Consider the following 21,596-nt stretch of genomic DNA (forward strand, 5'->3'; position numbering starts at 1 on the left):
ATAGCGAGGTGAAGGAGATGTGGGTTTGGGTGGGAAAAGGTTTGACAGAGAAGAGGTGGAAGGGAATGGTGTGTGCAGATCGTGCAGGAAGTGGAAAAGGTTTGACGGATAGAGAAATGGATGCAGAGAGACAGAAGGTGACAAGATGTTAAACAGAAAGAAGCCGGAGAAAAGGATTTATGTCAATGTCATGGAGGAGGAGGAAGAAGGGAGAAAGAAGAGGGACAGCACATTAGGGTCGAGGCCAAACACAAAGTGACACAACATGCAACCCATCAGCAGAATCATAAAGTCAACTCATAACAGTTTCACCAGAATAGAAATATCCAAACCGAGCATGCAGGCACAATCAAATACAGACCAGATAGACTTACAGAATTCAAATAGCCTAAAATCATGGCAGTGAAGGATATGTGTTCACTAACATGTGCACTGTATGTCAGCATATCTACCTTAACCCCTTCATTGTAGCTGTCAATGGGACAGAGGCTGGCCAGGTTGCCAAGGTGACCAGGAGCACCGGGGCGAGGAGGCTTCTTCGGAGGCACCACATGTTCTAAAAAGAGGAGTTTGAGTATCATCAGTATGTTTAATGTGAGCATGTCAAGTATTGTGTGCAATAGCTGCAGTCGTGAAATGTATTGAAGTTTCAATTTGAGCATCTTAAGAAACTGAAAACTTCTATTGTACTTCATTTCAGAGTGAAATATTGTACACATCTCTTACATCTAGGCTGTAGATACTGCTGAACATAAAATACATGTGATCAGTTCCCAAAGGATTATTAATGTTATCTCTTTCAGTGTATGATCACTAATTCCAATGTTCACAGTAGGGATGCTGGTGCTCTCACCTGGTTTCCCTACAGGCTGGTAGATGTGTTGGCTTCCTCCCTGTTCACACAAACACACATCAACACACCAGGTTAAAAGATATACTTCCACTCATCTTTAACTATCAAAGACAAAATCTTTCAATAAAAGGACACATTTGCCTTAAAGTGAATTTAAATATAAGAATTGACCCCCCAACATTTGAAGCTGTTATTTCAAACTCTACTCTGCTCCGGCTGGTACCATGTGTAGATCTGAAGAAGCTTTCTGCCTTTGATTTCACTTTGTTTTCAGATATTTTATCCCACATTTACAGTTAAATGGGACTGTGCAGCCTGTGCTTCTGGGTTTAAAGTTCCCATGAGCCCTCTGTGGTCATGTGGTTGGTGTGTAGGCAGTACCCTCGCTGGCACTCAGACAGAAATACTTTCTCTTCTCACAGTCGCTGTATTTCCTCTTTCTGTCTCTCTGTCTGTCTGAATTCTTTCCCTCGGCCGCCCTCTTGCATAATTAACATTTCCTATATTTCTCCTCTTTGCTTCTTTTAGGGATTCTCTGTATTGCACCAATATTTTTCTATCAGGTAAAAACACACACACACACACACAGTGACTGACCGGTGCTTGTAGTGTGCCGTCCTCTCTGTCGATGCTTCCTCTGCTGTTTCTGGACTCTGCCTTCTGCAGGGATGTAACAAAAGGACACGTTATAAATCTTAAAACAATCAATAAGTATTTGTTTTAGAGCATTGGTTTGTCAAGGTACTTCTAGTAAAGAGTCACTGACTAAAATAGAAAAAAAAACTCTTAACTCAACCAGTAAACAGTTTGATACCTAAAGGCAAACAGACATATATTCTATGCAAATCAGATCATATGGAAACAGAAACATGCAAGATTTTTCCCCAAAATTCAGAATTTATGATTCAACCAATAACTAAGTGCAGTTCAATTTTAATCTACACTGCCTCAACACTGAACATGATCCGTAAACAGCTCAATTAAAAATCTCAGTCCACATCCACCATTAAAAGCAAACATGACCCCAAACTGCCTCTCTCTTTCCCTGTTTCAGTACCGTATTGGTGAAGCACGCCTTGAAGAGATGCATCCTGGGAGAATAGAGGTTGAGAAGAGCAGGAGGAGGTAAGCAGAGAGTGGAGGCCATCGAAAGAAGGGCAAAGATATAAACAGAAAGTATGAAAGAAAGAGATGGAAGTAAGGAAAAAGTCAAGACATAAGACGGACCAAAAGAAGAGAGAGAACGTGGAAGATGGAGCAGCAGCTAAGAGAAATAAATGGAGAAAGGCAGGAAGCTTGAGTCAGAGAAGAATGAAGGGGGAGGAAAAGACAGACAGAGAGAGACAGAGAGAGAAAGTTTTTCCAGAGGAGGAAAAGCTCCACTGAGCCACAGAGACAAAATCCTGCAGAGAAAAAGATCCAACAGCCTCCTCTGTTTCTCTCCCTCTGTCTGCTTCTCCTTCCCACTTTTTCCATCTCTCTGGATCTCCCTGTTTCCTCCTCCTCCTTGTCTCTCTCTCCCTCTGATGGCTGACTCCTCGTTCGATCCACCCTCTCCATGGCCCTTGCCAATCCCACTTCCTTTCCCCTCCTTCTGTCCTCATGTCTTCTCTTTTTCCTCATCAAACTTCCATCTCTCTCTTTTCAGACCTTATTTACATTCCCCCTCTTTGCTTTCTCTTTCACCCTCCTGTTAATCCACTTTTTAAGTCATCCCACAGTTAATTAGTCATTTCAACAAAGAACTCATCTACCCTACAGAGAGCACACTACAACAGAAGAAATGCTTTTTAGATCTTCTAATTCAGTAAATGTATTAATACCACAATGAAAAATATGCATGCAGCAAAGGGCAGAAGCTGGACCCGAACCCAGGGCCGCCGCGCCAGGGACCACAACCTCCACACACGGGGCGCATCACAACCGCTAGGCTATCAGCGCCCCAGATGTGCAGCAATATTTACATCTGTTTTCTTCCAGCTGGTTGAAGTGACGCCAGTTCTAACAACGTTATATTCTGTCTGTAGTTGAAAGTAATGTACCAAAAATACATGAATTATATTATAAAAATCACTAAATGCTATAAAGTATAAAGTAAGAGAAAAAGAAAATACTTGAGTAAAGTACCAGAGTTCTCATTTATAATTGTACCAAAAGTCAGTAGTGAAGTAATTATACATATACTACAGGAGAGATAAATAATCAACAAACACTTTTCCCTGGATAGTCCTGCTTTTTCTCTTTTTACGGACAACTAAGTAACAGTTCTCAGCACGTGCCTTTTGTTTGTAACAGTCAATACTGTCACAGAAGAAAGACAATGACCGTGAGGGATTCTTATGTGTGAAATAAAAAGACTTTAAAGTAATGCCATTACCCCTCTGATGGTCACAGATGAGGAACACTCTTGACCATATTTGGAAAGCTATTAAATGCCAGGTTAGTCTTCAATAATGACTATAGAGTCTTAATGCAATGCTGGAGTGCTTGGTCAATTCAAATTCCTTCAAACAAGAAATGTTGATATAAAAGGCTACAGCCAGACAGCATTCATAAACTACACCACCTTAAAAAAAAGAAAAACCCTCTCACTGTTGTTTTGTGGTCTAATCAGCTGAGTGTCACACTGATCATCAGTGACACTGAACACACAGTTTTGTTCAGCTGCTAGTAGTACTGTGACGTTATCCGAGTAGAGCACAGTTAACAGAGTCAGGATTGACTTTCTTCACACTGACTTTATTGTTTGTAAGCTGACCTGTGGTTTTACGATCATGGTGCACCAGAGGGAATGAAAGTATCTGAGCAGCGGTTACATTTGAGTTCCTCTGCCTCTTCTAGAGCGTCAGCTTTAATAAAGTGTTTGCTCAAAGGTTTGTGAAGGTGAGTGGAGAGGAACTGGAACATATGGGTCAGGAAACAATAATCTTCACCCAGTGGTTACAAAATAACAAAATATCTTGTCAGGATTTCAGTCTGGCAGGGCGGTCCTGAGACATTTACTCCTGTGTGGAGCAGTTAATGTGCCAAGATCATGACAAGATCACCAGATTAATCAGCATGAGCAAGAACGCACAAAAAGATACCACATGGCTCCCTAACCTTCATCTCTGTGCTTTATCCCCTTCCTCCTGTCTTTCACTACTCCTACACTTGGCTTAAAATGAAAATAGCAAATCAGGCAAGAAGAGAAACAATCTGTCCCAAAGAGAAGAGAAAAACAGAGCTGTTTTTTAAAAGTCGTGAGTTTGGCTCCTTTTGGGGAAAGATTTCAGTGACTGATGACACAACTAAAACTGAGACAGAGCTCCTGTAGTTAATCTGAATACAAGACAGATAAAGACACTTTGAGTTGAGGGGAGCTAATAGGATATCATTGCTTTAATGTTTATTTTTTTCCTTTTATACATTTTTGTTGAAGTTTTGTTGATAAACATTTTTGATGATTCTTGCAGACCATTTTTTTTTTTTTGCATGGTTGTGAAATCAAAGTGTTTATATTTCTCCACTGATTGATTAAAAACACTTCAGTTTTATAAATACTATTCCATTAGATGACCAGTCTTTTTAATCTATTTCTTCAATAATAAGGTTATTATTTTATCATCATCAAATAAAAACATTCAATCTTATGCTCCTTTTATGTAACATGCATCGATGAATGTGGAGCATCCTAAATGCTAACGAACAAACAACTCAGCCTGAGTAGGACTGCAGGTAGCGCATGTTAGCATAGTAGATGTCATGTTGCTGTAAGGAGCAGATTCCTCTCCAGTGAGCTACAAACGCTCATTAAAGGAGGGGTACTTTCTGTGTTTATTTCCAGTCTGACTCAGAGACTGTAACATTTTAATTAGTAGGGAGAACTTATTCCTGGTTACTCTGATAAATGTTAATTGTGGAGTCATATTTCTCAAACTTTTCCAACTGAGGCTTTTGAGTGCAAAGGGTTAGGATTCACGAGACAGAATGACTTGGTAGAACATTTCCCAGGAATTTCCCTTGAATGGTCCATTTGCAGTGATGGTGTTCTGCTGAAAATATGGCAAACAATCACAGAGGAAAAAAAAATAAAAGTGATTACCATGAAGCTCTCCTCCTGCTCCAGCCACCGCTGGTCGTCCTCCATCTGCTGTTGCTGCATGATCAGTCTTTCCTCCATCATAGCATGGCCAACACACCCGCTCTCCTGAAGAAAACAGGGCGGGTTTTAATGAGAATTTTTTTCTCATGATTTAAAAAAAAATGAGAGATAAGACAGTGTATAGAGTTGAAAATCAGGAAGAGAGAGAGAGTGGGGATTGTGCGGGAAAGGAGCCAGAAGTTGGATTTGAACCAGGGCAGCCCGCTTTAAGGACAGCCTCTATACATGGGGCTTTCAAAATTCCTGCTAGGCCATCGGTGCCCCGCACTAACAATGAAATCGAAATCTTTTATTTCCCAATAGTAGACAGAGGGAAACAGTAAAGCAACATGATCACCTCAATCATCTTTATAAGCTGACAACGTATTGATACTCAGTAGCTGTGTGCTGATCTGAAATACATAAACAATGAGTGCAGGGATCAAGTTTCCATTCTGAACATTATTTCTGACTGCACTTACTTTGTGTCCCAGCATGTAAAAACAACCTTAACATATGATTGAAGTGCCAGCATTGTACTACTGTATGCTTATTCAAAATGAAGTAAGTTACATCAACTTAAATGAAAGCTGACACGTATAAAACTGTAAGGGAACGGCATAATGACATGTTTCTGTTTTGTTACTCACATGTCATGGAGACTGAATTCATTCATTTCTTGGTGATTTAAGTGGTTTAGGTGTGACAGAAAATACGAAAACATCTGCTCTTACCACCTCATGGATTTTATCATGGGTGTCATTTCAGTGTAATCTTCTTTCAAATGTTCTTATGAAACTGTCAATGCATACTCTATAAAGTAGTTTTATATGTGTATGCACACTTTGACACATATGATTATGTGTGTATTAACCTCCATGCTAGGGCTCCACAGGGCTGTGTGTTCAGGTCTGTGCTGGCTCCAGGAATCAGAAGGAGGGTAGCTGCCTCCTACTCCTCCCACACCACCATGGACTGTTGACTGGAGAAGGACAGGGAGACAGAGAGAGGGGCAAAGAGAGAAAAAGAGATAAGTAACACAAGTCTAAAAAGGCATCAATACTGAAGGATTTGTTTTTGTTTGGAGGAAAAAAGTCTTAAAAAGACATTCAAGCTTGTTAAGTGTAAGCAGCAAATACGTGAAATCCTCCAGTATTATAACCCTTATTAGGAATATTCTTTATCCATAACTTTGTGTTAGTTTTTAGTTTTTCTCATTCTACTATATTAGCTTCATGGATGATTTAATGTCCTCAAATAACAAAGGTTGGTTCCCGGGAAAACTCCACGGAATGCAGCAAATCAAAATAAGTCAGAAACATAAAACATGAGTCATGAAGGTTAACATTGTTTAGAGTTTAAATGGTCTCACATTTTGAAGGCAGCTTCAAAGTGGCCTAAGCCTCTCTGTCTGAATTACAAAAATCTAGTTTTTCCTTCAAATCGCACAACCTTTGGGAATGTTGTTACTTAGTCCTGCTTTGATTCGTGTTAAAGTGAAGAAGATAAAGAATTCAGAAACTTCAGGATTTTCATATTAATCCAAATAAACTCATAAAAGGAGTCTCTGACACATCAAATCAGGACAAACACTGTTCTAAAGACAAAAGCCTGAACTGTTAAGACGTGCCATGGATTTCTGGGATTTCTTGTGCAACTGCTGTCAGTCAGTTGTGTAATCCATGATACCAAAATATATGAATGTGCTTATTGTTTGTGATATGATCAAGTTTGACTAAAGCAGTTCAAATCATGCACTCCTTATAAGGACAAAGCGGAGAGAGAGAGAGAGAGAAGCTTATTGCCCTAAAAGCTGGAGAGTGGCTATAATTTGTGTGTGTGTGTGTGTGTGTGTGTGTGTGTGTGTGTGTGTGTGTGTGTGTGTGTGTGTGTGTGTGTGTGTGTGTGTGTGTGTGTGTGTGTGTGTGTGTGTGTGTGTGTGTGTGTGTGTGTGTGTGTGTGCGTGGCTTTCAGCACTACAGGAAATGCCTTCTGTCTGCTCGGTTTACGGGGAGAGGAATAAGTTTTCATTGCATCACACGCCTGCTGTCCTTAGACACAGTCTGTCTTCTTTAGAGTTATTCTCAACCTGGGGACTGAAATCACTTTTAGAGTTGAAATGATCAATTTATAAAACTTCACAAAAAGTTTTCTTGGACTTTTTGACTTTATATTCTTCACAGGATTCAACTTGGTCAGCACTAAACAAAGTAGCACAGTTTGTTCACTAAGAAAGCTGTGTGTTTGTACTGTATGTTTGTGTATTCAGTATGTGTGTGTGCGTGTGTGTGTGTGTGTGTGTGTGTGTGTGTGTGTGTGTTTTGTACCGAGAAGTGATTGAGTTGGGGGCTGGGGAAGAAGCCTTCACTGGAGCGAGGACTGGGGTATCCTGGTCTACTGGGCTACAGACAGAAAGAAACAGAAACAGTTTGTCAGCCACAGAAAACACAAGAACTAGAAACAAAAACTGATGAGAGAACATCGTCACTAATATGATCGCTCAGTCTTACTTTGGGTGGTGCTTCATCAGAGCCTCCAGAATCCCAGGACACGGTGACTTGTCTCCTCATCTCCATTCGAAGTCTCTCCTCTTGTTGAAGCTTCTCTTCCTCCAGTATGGTGCTGCAGGACGTTACACACATACAGCTCATCTTAACAAGCATTCAAAATACTCAAGTACTGCAAGTTCTGCATTGAAAACATTATGTAACAGAGTGAAAGTATAGTCACAAAAATGTACCTAAAGAATTTGAATCCTCCATTAAGAAAATGTCCATTGAGATGAAGTTTATCTTCATCTAATGTACTACTGGTGTATGTGGAACTGAAGTTACTGACAATATGTATTAAGAGTGAATGTGATGCTTATCTTCTGGTTGAACTGATTATTTTGTGTGGAAATGGCAACGCATGCTTTCCCAATTACAATTGTCCAAATAATAGTAGAAACCTTAAAAGATTATCAAAATAAATCCAAAAAACATTAAAAAAGAAAAGTTGTAAATGACCACATGTGGAAAACTGTGCCTGAAAAACTCTTATAACCGTTGCTAAATATTACAGTCAAAAAAATATCAACAGAGGAAACGTTTCATTGTTGAAGCAGTCCTGCAAACACCTCAATATGTCAGTTAATAATAAGTTAGCTGTTGAACTGCTGTACTGACATATTTGATAGTTTAACATTAAACCCTGCAATGTGGCAGAGTAGAAGTGTAAATTCATTGGAACAAGAAGAAAATACTGGATTAAAGTACGAGTCAACTTCCACCACTGCAGGTGAATGAACATTTCCTACAACATGTGAATGCGTGTCCGAATAGCAAAAAATAAATAAAAGAAGTTTATTTTTGGAGAAACACTGGGCAAAGAAATCCTCTCATTTGTTTGTTTTAATTATTATGACAGAAAAGAAAATTAAATCCACAGAAAAATCAACTTTAAACATACAAACATAGAATGACAAACCAGCAAGAACAGACAAACATTGAATTACTTGAGTTGTGTTTTGAGCTCGGTGAATCGCGGCCGCTTGCTCGGGTCATATGACCAACATTTGGTCATCAAACTATAGAGGGTGGGCGGACACTGAGGGGGCATAGCCAAACGCTCGCCGTTCTCTATCCTGCCTATCACATCGTTGTTTTTCACCCCCTGGAAAGGCTTGATGCCATACATCAAGATCTCCCACATACACACTCCTACAGAGAGACAGAGGAAACAAACGGACGTCAACAGGAGAGGGAACAGGAAAATCCTTCAAAATCTGTGAGCAGCTGTGGAAGAGCAAGTGTAGCAAAGGAGTATTTCTCCTATGATGAACTGTTAAATTATTATTTTCCAGAGAGGGTAATAAAGACATCACAAGCATGCACACTCACCGAACATCCACACATCACTGGCAGAGGTGAATCTTCTGAAGTTGATGGATTCAGGCGCCATCCATTTGATGGGAAGTTTTCCTTTAGAAGCTGAGACAGAGACAGACACAGAACATGTAAAGTACCTGTCAATGATTTTAAAAACAGACATTTTATTTCTGTTAGTTAGGCAATATCTCAAAGCTTTTGAAACTAGAGAAGAAACTCTTTTCACAATATGAGCAAAAGGCATTTCAGATAAACTGCAGTACCCTGATTTCACCTTTTGATGGTGGTAAAGTACCAGTACCCAGAAAACAGAAAACATATCCACATACTCTGGATTAGAAGTAAAAAGACACTAACAGCTGTATTGGAATTATTTTTACACCAGTACTAATCTATGTATCACTGTGTTTGTGTGTCATTACCTTTGTAGTACGAGCTGTCCTCCATGTATCGTGACAGACCAAAATCCCCGAGCATCACACAGTCCACAGTTGAGACCAGCACATTCCGAGCTGCTATGTCCCTGTAGGTTAACAGTGGCTGTCATTACTCATTTAACTTAAATTGTTAAATATGTATGAAGGGCTCGATGTAATTACAGCCTGCCAACATTTTCCTTTTTTAAACTTGACAACAAATAGAAAGAAATTTGTCCAATATATCTGAGTGAAATAAAAACCTATCAGAGCCATCAACAAAAAAAAAAAAAATACACCCACCTAAGCTTCAAATAACTGGTAAAGGTGGGTCGATACAAGACATACCCACCAAGCAAGTCTTTAATACTATGATACTTAATTATCCCTCAACCACAAAAGAAACTATTTAGTGCACATTGATAGTAAAAAAGTAAATTATAAAGGGATTTCAGACATGTGCATGGAGTCACAAAATCAGTAAAAATACAACATGATTATTTAAGAAATAAAAACCCTTAAAGATGAGTTTGGGCATCTGAAATAATAATAAATAATAATGTAAATATGTCTAACATCTGATTGTGTGTGTGTGTGTGTGTGTGTGTGTGTGTGTGTGTTTATACCTGTGTACAAAGCGTTTACTCTCAAGGTATGCCAGCGCTGTGCTGAGCTGGTAGGCAAACAGAATGAGAGAGGCCAAATCCAAACTGTACTTCCTCACCTGGAGGAACGAACGCAGCTGTAGAGAGAGAGAGAGAGAGAGCGAGAGAGAGAGAGAGCGAGAGAGAGAGAGAGAGAATAACAGGGTTTGATGTAGAGTGTGTATTTGAGATAAGCAGTGATTCATTCCTGGAGGGAAATTCTATTGTTGCATAACAACTACATCATATTGAGAGTGAAAAACAATAGGTATGCAAAACTAAGATATACGTTTTTAAATCATTATATAAACTTTATTCAGACCATATTAATAAAAGTCTACAACACACATGCACTCCCAAAAAAATATTGAAAATGTGGACAGCAGGCTGCCCATTAAATCTTCCAGATTTGCTTGTTTACTGGTGTTCCCTCCCCAGCCTGAAGATTTCCCTGACGGGTGGTTTAAGGAGGTAAGACATAAAAAGGATGTGAGCAGATGGATGAGAAGCAAAAGAGCCTGATACTAGAGCAGAAGAGTACCAAACTGCTTCATTGCACATTACACTAGTTGTGTAGGTTTTAATCACCAACCACTCAAGGTGAATTTGTTACCTGCTGCATTGCAGCTCATCCTAGGCTAGTTGCATTAAAATGTCTTAAATTGTATTAAGTGTAATGAATCAATGATGTGACAGAAATGTTCGATATTTTGCAGTCTTCAAAAATTCGTTACATTTGTTCTCAAAGGACTAGAAGACAGGATTTGTTTTTAGAGTCCAGAAAAAAGTCCAGCTCGAGAGTCATTTAGTGGTAATTTTCAAAAAATCCAGCCGTTTGCGTTTGCACATGCAGCTAAACGCAAACATTTCAGGAGTTTTGTGCATGTGTGAAAAGAGCTAAAGTTTTGTTTGTGGTTTATGTAAACAGTATACCACAGATGAACTGTGAGTACGATTATTGATACTTCATGTTTTTTCTGTTGCACTGTGGAAATCTAATATAGTCTATGATGTAAAAGTAACTGTACAGCTGATGACTAGTTTCCATTTTCAGCCACAAGCAGTGAAACAGACTCTACTCAGGCTTACTTCTCCAAGTGTACAGAGCTCCATGATGATCCACACGGGGTTCTCTGTGATCACGCCTATCAGTTTCACAATGTTAGGGTGGTCAAACTGTCGCATTGTCACTGTACCGGAGACAAGAACACAAACACAAACACACACACATTAACACATTAACTTCAAATGAAATGTATGTATTTCATAAAGGGTTTCACACACATTAAATAAATCAGTGTTCTCTTACATGCTTCTTGCAGGAACTTCTCTCTGACGCTGTCTGACGTACAGTTCTTACACGTCTTAATGGCGACAGGTAGAGATGGTTTGTCCTGCAGAAAACACGCCACAGTAATTCACAAGTTAGCACATTAGAGAGAATACAGGATGTGACTAGTTGAAGTCAGTATCTTTTAAAAAAAGGACATTTATTTTCAACATGAATAATTCTAAATAATTAACCAACAAAGTAACTTTTTTAATGTTTGATGCAGTAAACAGACAAACCAATAACACACACACATATATATATATATAAACGCCTGAATACAATTTACTTTAAACTAGTATCCAAAGAACAAACAAATGAAGTAACAAGTATAAAGAGCTTTGACTTTCACATTTTATTAAACCTTTTTGTCCAGATCAGTAAAGCTGAAAACGTATTTTCCAAAACATTTCAGCTTAAAGATATTTAAATTAACATTCTACTGCAATGCCTCAAATAATATAATTCATTTATTTCTAATGAGTAAATTCTTGTTCTACCACTGTTAGTCAAGATGCATGAATGTTTGAGTGTGTGTATTTCGCCATACCGGGCTATTATAAACCCCTTGGTGCACATCTCCAAACTGGCCCTCTCCTATGCAGCGGCCCAGCTCGATCCTGTCCCTCTGGATCTCATAATCCCGGGCTGAGAGAGGGGGAAGAAAGAAAAAAAAAAGCGTAAGAGAGTAATGGATTTGTTCTGCTGGTTTTCTCACAACAACATCACATCTGACATGCTTGGTTTCATTCTGTGAACGGGGATTACCAGGACAGAACAATCTGGATGTTATCATGAATCTGTTTTATCACAGGAGCTTAAGTGAAAGTGTTTAAAATGATTTTTTTATTTAATACCAGTCAAATGATTGAACCTTTTTGGTAAACCTCAGACAAATAAAATCAAATGATACCAAAATGAATCAAAAACAGTGACCCAAGTTTGTTGATCCAATTATATTCCATTAACAAACACCTCATTAGACAAACTTCCACTTAACATGCACACTGCACCATATATGTAAATATATCTTTGAAATAACTTTGAAACATGCCAGAGTCCTTTTATCATGCTGACTCAGGGAAAAATCTGGGCTACATGGCTGATTTTCAAAAAGGTTAATTCATAGAGAGCTCTGTTCTTGTGCATTTAAAATAAAGAGCATGTTTCTTTTTAAAACCCTTTGAAAAGCACAGATCACCTAAGCCTCAATGTTGCTCTTTAACAGACTGATTATAAACTAAGTGTCTGGATCTATAGAGACACCGCACTATAACTACTTTATGAACTGTGAGTTCATCCCAAAGAATTTCAATCAATGTGGTTGTTTGGCATCTGCATGTTTGACATTTCCACGCTGACATTGATGCTTTATATATATTTCAGCCTCGTTGTAAAGGTTGTTTCAGCAGAGTTAACGTCAGCTACTGATCACCTGCAGTCAAAAAGGACGTCAGAGTTGAAGAGGATCGTGCAGGACATTGGCCATCTTCTAAAAGCTCACTTATCCGTTAGGCTAAACACACTTCTGCTATTTGCTTCCAACAGACAAACATTGAAGTCACACACACACACACACACACACACACAGAAATCATAACCACAACACATTCCAATACAATGAAATGAACAGCACTTCATCTATTCTTATGAATTAACAGTTGCTCCAAAACACCAAAAAAAAAAAAAAGCCACTGATGACTAATAAGACAACAATCAACCACTGGAATAAATCAGGATGAACAAATGAAAACACTGACATGACGATGGTGAAATGAGAACCAAGCCCATAAACAATGTGAGGACTGTGAGGCTGTTTGGATCCAGAGGTCTGGATAGAGTGCACGCTCTTGAATTCTGATTAATGAAGAAACACTTTGCATTGTTTATGGACTGGCACTGCCTCTTTTTTTTTTTTTTTTTTTTTTCCAACACCAGATCCAAATGAACTTCTACCAAACACGAATGACCACAAAGTCAACAACAATCTGCGGGTTTAGTGTCTCAAGTCTTGTGTTTTTCTTTGCCAGATACTAATAATTAAAGTCACTCCAACTCTAACTGTTTTTACTGTTCCAAAAAAACGCTAATAGATGCCGATACTCAAGAAAATAAATTGGAAATCTTGCGGATTGAGGATGCACCAATTGCTTTGATTAGCATCATTAAAAAGTTTGATTGTGCCTGGCAAAAAAAAGCATGAACGGGAATGTAAAATGTGAATCTTTTTCACAGGAAGTGAGTTTTACCTTCAACTACTCCATAGCTGACTGTGTTGGTGATGGGAGAGAAAAGGAAGAAAGAGAGATGAAGGGAGAGATAGAGAGAGAGAGAGAGAGAGAGAGGGGAGAGAGAGAGAGAGAGCCAGAGAGAAGCTTTAAGATTGAAAACAGCTCAGAACAAACAAACACGTTTACATACTTTATCTGATGTTTAGCTGACACGTCAACTTTGTTAAAAGATCTATACGTCTGATAAAAGGTGGTTATTGTTACACAGCTTCATTTGAAACAGAAAGAAGACACACATACAAGCTCAGACTCAGAGAAGGATAATATGTCAGATGTCTGTTATATAGAGGAAGTCTCAAAAAGAAGCTGACAAAAGAGACAAAGAGGTGAAGCCAGACGGAGAGAGAGATATAGAGAGAGATATAGAAAAAAGTCTGCGGGAAGAAAGGAGAACACAGTCTGTTTTTTTTTTTGTGGGTTTTTTTTTTAAGTTGGCCACGCAATCAAACACATGAGCACTGGCCCAAACATCCACAGCCAATGGAGCAGAACTTCTTCAGCACATTTCACGGCTTTTTGTTTAACATATGAATGAATTTGACAGATGTACTGAGAGTGCAGCTAACAGTATAAGATAAAGATCCTCTGACCTCCACATGTTTACGTCAGACGGTGAATCTGAACTGAATTCTAAACGGCCATTACCGAACAAAGCCTACTTTAACTGTTAAACTCTCTGATGTGTGAGTGCGTTTCCTGGATGAGATTCACACCACACGCTGCTATTAGAAAGCAGACTGCAATTAAGACGCAAATGACTGAAGAATAACGGTGAAATAGTAGTTTTTTACAGTTCTCTTGGTGCTTTTTAAAAGAAGCTGAGACTATATATAATTTTAGTTTGCAGATATTATGCACACAAAAAAAAGTTACTTACTTGAGGGCATAGTGTACGTGTCCTCTTCATCCACTATTTCAGCATAGTCATCAGTCTCTGTAGCATTAGATACAAATGAAGTTAAAAAAGCAAGATGCATTACACAACACAGGATTGCAAGTTTAAAACAAACAAACAACAGAAACATTTAAAAACAAAAGGGAAAATCATGCACACGTTGCTCAGTTTACCGTGCTCTACAGAATGCAGGCTTCTTGATATTCAAAGACACGTGTACAGAAAAATCAAAACTACAAAAAGAAACCCGAAGAAATAGCATACATCTAACTCATAGTTTTGAAAAACTCTTAACTCCCACGTAGCTCCTCACATTATGACTCCTTCCCTCTCCCCACACACACACACACACTTGGCGGAGAGTGTCAGCTGAGCATGTGTTGTGCATATCTGTCTGTGTGAGAGCAGCTGGCAGCAGGGTTGTAAGTGTGGCGATGGAGGAGTGGAGGGAATAAAGGAGAAGACAGAAAAGAGTGTGTTGACGAGAGAGAAATTGGAAGCGAGAGATAGAACAGGAAAGAGAAACGAGTCAAAAAGGATGCAAGAGAAGAAAAGAGAATAAAGGAGAGAAACCGAAAGGAAGGGGAAGAAGCATTGGGTCAGGCTGTCATGTAAGCAGATGGTAGTGTTTAGGCTCAAATCTGTGCAGAATCAGACAGATAGGGCACAAAGAGGGGACGAGGACAGAGCCAGCAGAGAAAAAAGAAAAGGGAAAAGATGGACTGAGTCTTTCCAAACCAGATGGCGGTGTTTAAAATAAAATCAGCGTGCAGACTCAGCTGTTGGAAACAAGAGTCAAACATCTGCTGTCCTGAACGCTACTCTCTCAGCTCTGCTCAGGATTCAACCAAGTCTGTGGGAACAAGGCAGTAAATTTAGCTGAAATCCTTTTCTAAAGCTTGTGGCATTTAAAAAAAATCTGCCATCAAGAAAACCAGCCATGTAGAATAAGATGGAAAATGAACTACTGGCTAGCAGTTCATTCTTAATGCAAGGCAGGTATAATAAAATGCCAAAAGAAGAAAGAAGTGTTGATTGCTCAAATATTGATGCATAGCATTTTCTGCAAATTTTCTGTCAAAAGTAAGATGTTAAGATTAACACCATTCTGATTAAATGTGTAATAATGTCATCTACTAATGATTCTAAAGTTTTCAGTAACATATTAAAAATAAAAAATGTACGTTTGTCAACTCATACTGTGAAGTGCAATGCCGACAAGCACTTTCCATCCAAAGGGGTTCAGGAATTGTCCCAAAAACAATTGTCCTTTTTAGTCTGACTGGTCAAACGTTGTCTCTTTATGTATTCAGGGATCAAGTGGGATAATGTGTGTGTGTGTGTGTGTGTGTGTGTGTGATCTAGTTAGCCCATTATAGCAAGGAATGCACCCGCTCTTGAATCCAGCAAACCTCTTCCTGCTCTACACTTCATGCAAGAGTGTATGTAAGTACACGTCTGCATGATTTTGTGTGTGTGTGTGTGTGAGATGTGTGGGGAGAGAAAAAGGATTGGAGATGTTCCCTTAAAGAGAAATAACCACTTAGTTTTCAAAACGTGCTTTCTCGTGGTTTAAAGCAGACATATTTCAAATGACAGACACTAACACAAACACACAAGCATCTTAAAACCAAAAACAGCAGAACTGAAATAGTAACCCACTGTAGCTGCCAACAGAACAAACTCATTAGAGCTACTAGTGATTTATGCATGCTTCCAGTCTCAGACACTTTAAAAACAGCATAGATTGTTTACATTTGTTGATTCTAAGTGACTTCAGTCAGCCTGAATGTAGATTACACATTTTATACATTCACATTGCATCATTTTAAAGAAGTAGGAATGCATGCACAACCATCCACCCACACACCAACACACATGCAACTCTTTCCCAGGAGGCTGCAGTGTGTTGGTAAGTGAGGACTACGAAGACGGAACAACAGAGAGATTAATAAACAACATCAACTTTACCATCCCCGCTAAGATCTTCTGCAGGGTCCCGAAGAGCATGCAGGGAACGGGGCAGCAGAGGGGTAAAATAGAGAGACACAGAATAGCAGCAATGAGAGAGAGAGAGAGAGAGAGAGAGAGAGAGAGAGAGAGAGAGAGAGAGAATCAAAAGAGGCAGAGCAGAGAGAAAAAAAAAGAAAAGAGAAGAGAGCGGTTAGAGCATGAAGAGCCTTGAAACAACACGAGTGATGTAGCATGATCTGCAAAGCCAACCATTAAGCCAGCAGTTAGTTAGTTAGAAATCCCAAAATATCTCCAGAGAAAAGGGCTGAGTGAACGACTTTCATTAATGCTCTGCAGACACATGAAGTAATGCAAGAAACAGTCGGCAATGTTTGAACTCCAGTTTTGTTTCAGTGATGTATGATGTTTGTGTCGAGCTGTAAATATTTGTGAGTTGAAGAGTTAACGTGAGCAGAGTGGGGATCCATTAGAGTTCAACATGTGAGTTCCAGGGTTGTAATGTAAACAGTGGACAGAGTGCGATCCAATAGACTGCTTGACCAAGGCTTCTCAAATATCCAAGTAAAGAAAATATTAATTTAGTGTGTATTTATATCAAAAGAAGAGGAAACGATACAGCAGTTCAAACTAAATGTAATGACCTTAAAAACCTCTTTATGAATCATAACCCGAACAATGACGAGAGGCCAAACCACCACAGTCAAGAAAGATCAGTTCAACATTTTAGGATATACTCTAGAGGAGCTCGCTAGAGGAGAAGGCTGTAAATATACAGACTGATGCTGGTTAGCTTAGTGTAAGGCATGTACATTAACATCGCATCAAGACTGACAATTGATACAAAAAGCTAATCTTGGCTATTTCACACTCATATTTTCCCTGCTATGCTATGCTAAGCTATGCTAATCATCTCCTTGAAGAGACTTTTGGCATCATCATTTTCATTTCTTTCTTAGCAAGAAAGATAAATAAGTAGATTTAGTAGAACCCGGGCCGCCTGCTTAGAGGACTTCAGCCACAGATCACAAGGCACACGCCCAAACCACTCGAACCAACAGCACCCCCAGTTGTCATTTTTCATCCGTCTTTTTTCTTTCTTTTTTTATTAGGATAGTCAGAGACAGCAAAACACACACACACACAATTATTTTGTTTGATGAATGTGTGTTTGAGTGTGTGAACGTGGAGGTGAGACTGATTAGTAAAGACAACAAGGTAACAAGAAAGTTTAGCAGGAGAGGGCATCTTTAAAAGTGAGAGATATTGTGATGCAGAGGATAAAAGCCATCAATTATTTTAAGTTATGTGAAAAAAAATCAGCAAAAAACTCTGATATCATTTGGAGTTGAAAACATTTTCTAACTTTTTTTCTGGGTCAAATTGGAGCTATAACACCAATCAAGAAAGACCAAAAACAATTCCAACATACTTCAATACATTAGAAGTTGTGCAATCTCATTTCTGAATGCCTACGTATCCGTTATTGCAAAGTTAGATTGCAAAACAAGTTTGACCATCAAAACAGGCGTCTTATTCAACCACATCACAATTTTTGTGGACACGCTCTCCCACTAACTGTCCAATGACAGCTGAGGATACCATTGGGCGGTGAATCTGAACAGAAGGCAAAGGGGAGGAGGAAACGCCGCGCCTTGGTTGGCTTAGGAGGTGTCGGTGTCACAAGTTCTGCAGCCAATCAGGCGGGAAAGAAGACAAGAGTGCAAGGAAAAAAACAGTGAATGAAGGGGGAGATGTGAAGGAAACCAACAGGGAGAGGAGGAAGTAAACAAAAGCAAGAAGGAACAGAGGACGAGGACAGGCAGACTCAACCAAGAGGAAAACAATGGGAGGAAAAAATGAGTAAGGGGAAAAAACGGATGATGCAGGAAATAGAAACGCAGAAAGACAGACAAGAGTCGGAGCCAGGGGAAGCTGTCAGACTTTTTCATTCCATTTGTGAACGTGTGTGTGTTTGATTTGTTACCTACCTGAAACTGAGATGGCTCTTACTCCACTCCTGACTGCTTCCAACTTTTTCTCATTATTGGAAACTCTGGAAAAAAAGGGAAAAAATAAACAAAAAAAAGAAGAAGACAGTCCAACAAAAAGCTAAAGCTGGGTATATAAAAACAAACAGGTTTAAACAGAAGACTATTTAACGTGCATGTCAGGGATGTCCAGAAAGTAGAGGCTTTAGAAACCTGCTTCTCCAAACTAACCCCCACTGTTTAAATGAACTCTCTGGGTCTGCTGTGGTCTCTCTGTCTGTTTAATCTGACTTTGACTACATTCTTTATATCACAGACCACAACCAGCAGAGAAAAAAAACAAACTAGAGAAACCCTAAGAGTGAGAGACTGAGAGAAAGAGGAGGAGACTACCCAAGTGTTTAAAAACCCTAAGTGGAAAATATTTGGCTACTAAACTTATCTCCTTATTTGACCAGAGACTCAGAGAGAGAGAGGAGAGGAGAGGAAAAAAAGAGCGAGACAGAGATATGAGTTAAAATTATAAAAAGTAAGCAAAAAGTAGGAGTTTGAATAAGACTAACTGACAGTGAAATGTGAACACACACCACCCAAGCTGTTGCGGTGAAAGGTAAAAAAAACAACACAGTGAACTACATGCTGCAGTAGAAAGACCGAGACATAAATCTGAGCATATTCCTGAAAAGGCTCAACTTCTCTTCCTGGTTAGTTTTTTTTATAGAGGAAAAAAAGGCAGCATAAATAATGGGCCAATAATTCAGGTATGACACATAATGACAAAACATCATTCTTTTGGGTTCCTTTTTTACAAAGATTCAGATGTGCTCAACAGCCTACAAATAAAACCCCATAACTTTACATTCTTGGAAAAGACAAACTTAAAAAAAAAAAAATCACACATCAGCCGACTCACAGCAACGTTATAAGCCCCTTTGAAAACTTGATGGACTTTGATTTTACTATACGAGTAATAAGAACGAGACAGGGACTTACTTTGGGATGGAAGGCAGCGCTCTCTCTCCCTCTAGAGGACAAGAACACACATCAGGATCAGAATGAGGAATGTGAAGCAAGAGTAATATACAAGACTGACAACAGACTTTTACAATGTCCCCTTGGAAAACAGGACTTTATAAACAGTTTTAATTATGTGATATAAGTCTCTCCTGCTTACAAAATACACTCCATACAACTCCCTACTCTTTAGGCAACTTTCTACAGTCTAATAAACAGGAAGTATATTTTTCAACCAAATTAAATACTCCACAGGTTTTTTTTGGGGGGGGGGGGTTTAAACTTTAACTATGGTGGGACAGAAAGTAGGGACATCAAGTGTCATACCTTTCTGTACTCTGACGATGAAGGAATTTGTTTCCATGGTGATGAGCCGACAGTAGCCGTCAATTAAGTCAGCCAAGTTCTCTGCCATGTTCAGTGATGCTGTTGTAACTGTGAGAGGCTGCACACGCACATGAACAAGCACACACCCACACACACACACACGCACAAAGAAAGAAGGGTAGGCCTATTACACAGAGCTATTATCTGTAGGGACAACACACAAACACACACTCATATACTCTGAAACATCAGAGTGGGGGGTTCAAGCTGCTCCTTATGTCAGTGGAAATACTCCTCTTTCTCATAGTAAAGTGTGTGTCTATATGTGTGAGTGTGTATGTTTGTGTAAATCCAACATAACAGAAAGACTCCACACATACAGCAGTGAGTATTACATAACCATCCTGCTGTGTGTAGAGCCATTGTGTGAAATCTATACAAAGAAAAACACAAGTTTATACCAAACACACACACACACACACACACACACACACACTCACACACACATATACAAAACGGCACTGTGGGCACAGCTTATGGTGGCTCTCTAGGTTCAAATAGCAAGGAAAATGAATTTAAAGAGCACATTTCAGCAACAAGGTGATTCATTTTGCTTTACACAAGTCATCATGACAAAGGGAAAAGGAAACATTAAAGAGAGCTACACAAAAATAAACAAATTACCCTTTAGAAAGCTTGATATACCTCATTAAACTCTTTCTAATCCATAACTGTGGAAACATCAGATTCTCAGAATAACACAGAGTCCATATTTGAATGATTAAAATAAGAAGCATACAGTAAGCAAGATTAGAGGGCGAAGAAAACTGAGTCTGCAGGATTTATTCTACAAGTGTGAGACTGAACAACTATTTTTTAAATTATCATAAATCATATAAATCATAGCTAGTGCCATCGATCTTGCTGCATGTATACTCCATTTCTACAGTAGAAACATATAGACATATAAAGAGGAGTTTCAGGCATTACCTATTCAATATAATATTTAATCATATCAAAAAAAGAAATGAAGGTGCATATAAATGACGATCATGTGGCTCACATGTTGGAGGTAACTATTTAAGATGCAAAAAAAACAATCTTACTACATGGTATGCTTACAAATCATGTACTTGTGGAGCAAACTGGACAAAGAAACACGATAGAGCATTAGATAGAGAGTGAAACAATACCTCAGCAGCTCCGGCTACATTGAGCTGTAGCATCCCCTTCCTGTCCTTCTCCTCCATAGCCGAGTACTGGATGGACTGAACTTGAGTGAAATTAGCTAGATGGGTGGGCTGGGGAGAGTGGAAAAATAAATCATGTTAACTTTATTCCTTATTCAGCCATACTCCATATTCCTTCATAAACATGATCTTAGCATTAGCATTTTTCTATGGTTATCGAGCCTTCGTTTTCCACTCAAAAGTCAATGCTGCCTTTGTAGCATTTGGTTTTTAATACTTTTTGGCGACAGAAAATGCTAACAATAGGGACACAAAAAAAACTTGTGTTTACTTGGATGTTGTAGAACAATGTAGTATTTGTTAAAACTCACTGTGGATCCCTTGTCAGTGAGGTAGCTGATCCCCTCCTCTGGTCCAATAGCTAACTCCACCTGGATCACCCAGCTGGACTGTTGGAGAGAAGAAGAAAAAAAGAGGAAAAGTTAAATAAAAAGAGAGCGACAGCAAAAAGGCAAAACAGAAAAGAGTAAGAGAAAGAAATGAAGTCAGAGATATGGTGTTATAGGTTAACAGAAATGTCCTTCATTTTTTCATTTGTAGTTTAAAGCCCTCGTCTCAAAACTTAAGACACACTCTGTGGCAGATCAACACATCTTGCAATACCTACTTCCACCAAAAGGGG

At 39.0% G+C, this 21,596-nt stretch overlaps 1 protein-coding gene across 8 annotated transcripts in view; it reads right to left on the reverse strand.

Moving 5' to 3' along the window:
- The window catches only part of ptk2aa (protein tyrosine kinase 2aa), a 60,598-nt gene that overhangs the window by 4,018 nt on the left and 34,984 nt on the right, over window positions 1-21,596 (reverse strand). For 3 of the 8 annotated variants that reach the window (XM_061060485.1, XM_061060484.1, XM_061060478.1), the window contains 22 exons: window positions 21,286-21,363; window positions 20,918-21,025; window positions 19,725-19,842; window positions 19,377-19,407; window positions 18,384-18,448; window positions 17,995-18,081; window positions 14,404-14,460; window positions 13,485-13,505; window positions 11,786-11,883; window positions 11,215-11,299; window positions 10,995-11,095; window positions 9,888-10,003; window positions 9,268-9,368; window positions 8,858-8,947; window positions 8,473-8,677; window positions 7,487-7,598; window positions 7,304-7,378; window positions 5,851-5,958; window positions 4,938-5,042; window positions 1,451-1,513; window positions 854-893; window positions 453-556 (listed from right to left, as the gene is read on the reverse strand). In XM_061060485.1, the coding sequence (XP_060916468.1) occupies window positions 453-556; window positions 854-893; window positions 1,451-1,513; window positions 4,938-5,042; window positions 5,851-5,958; window positions 7,304-7,378; window positions 7,487-7,598; window positions 8,473-8,677; window positions 8,858-8,947; window positions 9,268-9,368; window positions 9,888-10,003; window positions 10,995-11,095; window positions 11,215-11,299; window positions 11,786-11,883; window positions 13,485-13,505; window positions 14,404-14,460; window positions 17,995-18,081; window positions 18,384-18,448; window positions 19,377-19,407; window positions 19,725-19,842; window positions 20,918-21,025; window positions 21,286-21,363 (1,968 nt within the window). Of the gene's footprint in view, window positions 1-452; window positions 557-853; window positions 894-1,450; window positions 1,514-4,937; window positions 5,043-5,850; window positions 5,959-7,303; window positions 7,379-7,486; window positions 7,599-8,472; window positions 8,678-8,857; window positions 8,948-9,267; window positions 9,369-9,887; window positions 10,004-10,994; window positions 11,096-11,214; window positions 11,300-11,785; window positions 11,884-13,484; window positions 13,506-14,403; window positions 14,461-16,392; window positions 16,411-17,994; window positions 18,082-18,383; window positions 18,449-19,376; window positions 19,408-19,724; window positions 19,843-20,917; window positions 21,026-21,285; window positions 21,364-21,596 lie in introns of all 8 variants that reach the window. The other 5 variants (XM_061060480.1, XM_061060479.1, XM_061060481.1 and 2 more) reach the window with 5 other exon arrangements.

Source organism: Labrus mixtus, chromosome 16, assembly GCF_963584025.1.
Source record: "Labrus mixtus chromosome 16, fLabMix1.1, whole genome shotgun sequence".
Taxonomy (NCBI): domain Eukaryota; kingdom Metazoa; phylum Chordata; class Actinopteri; order Labriformes; family Labridae; genus Labrus; species Labrus mixtus.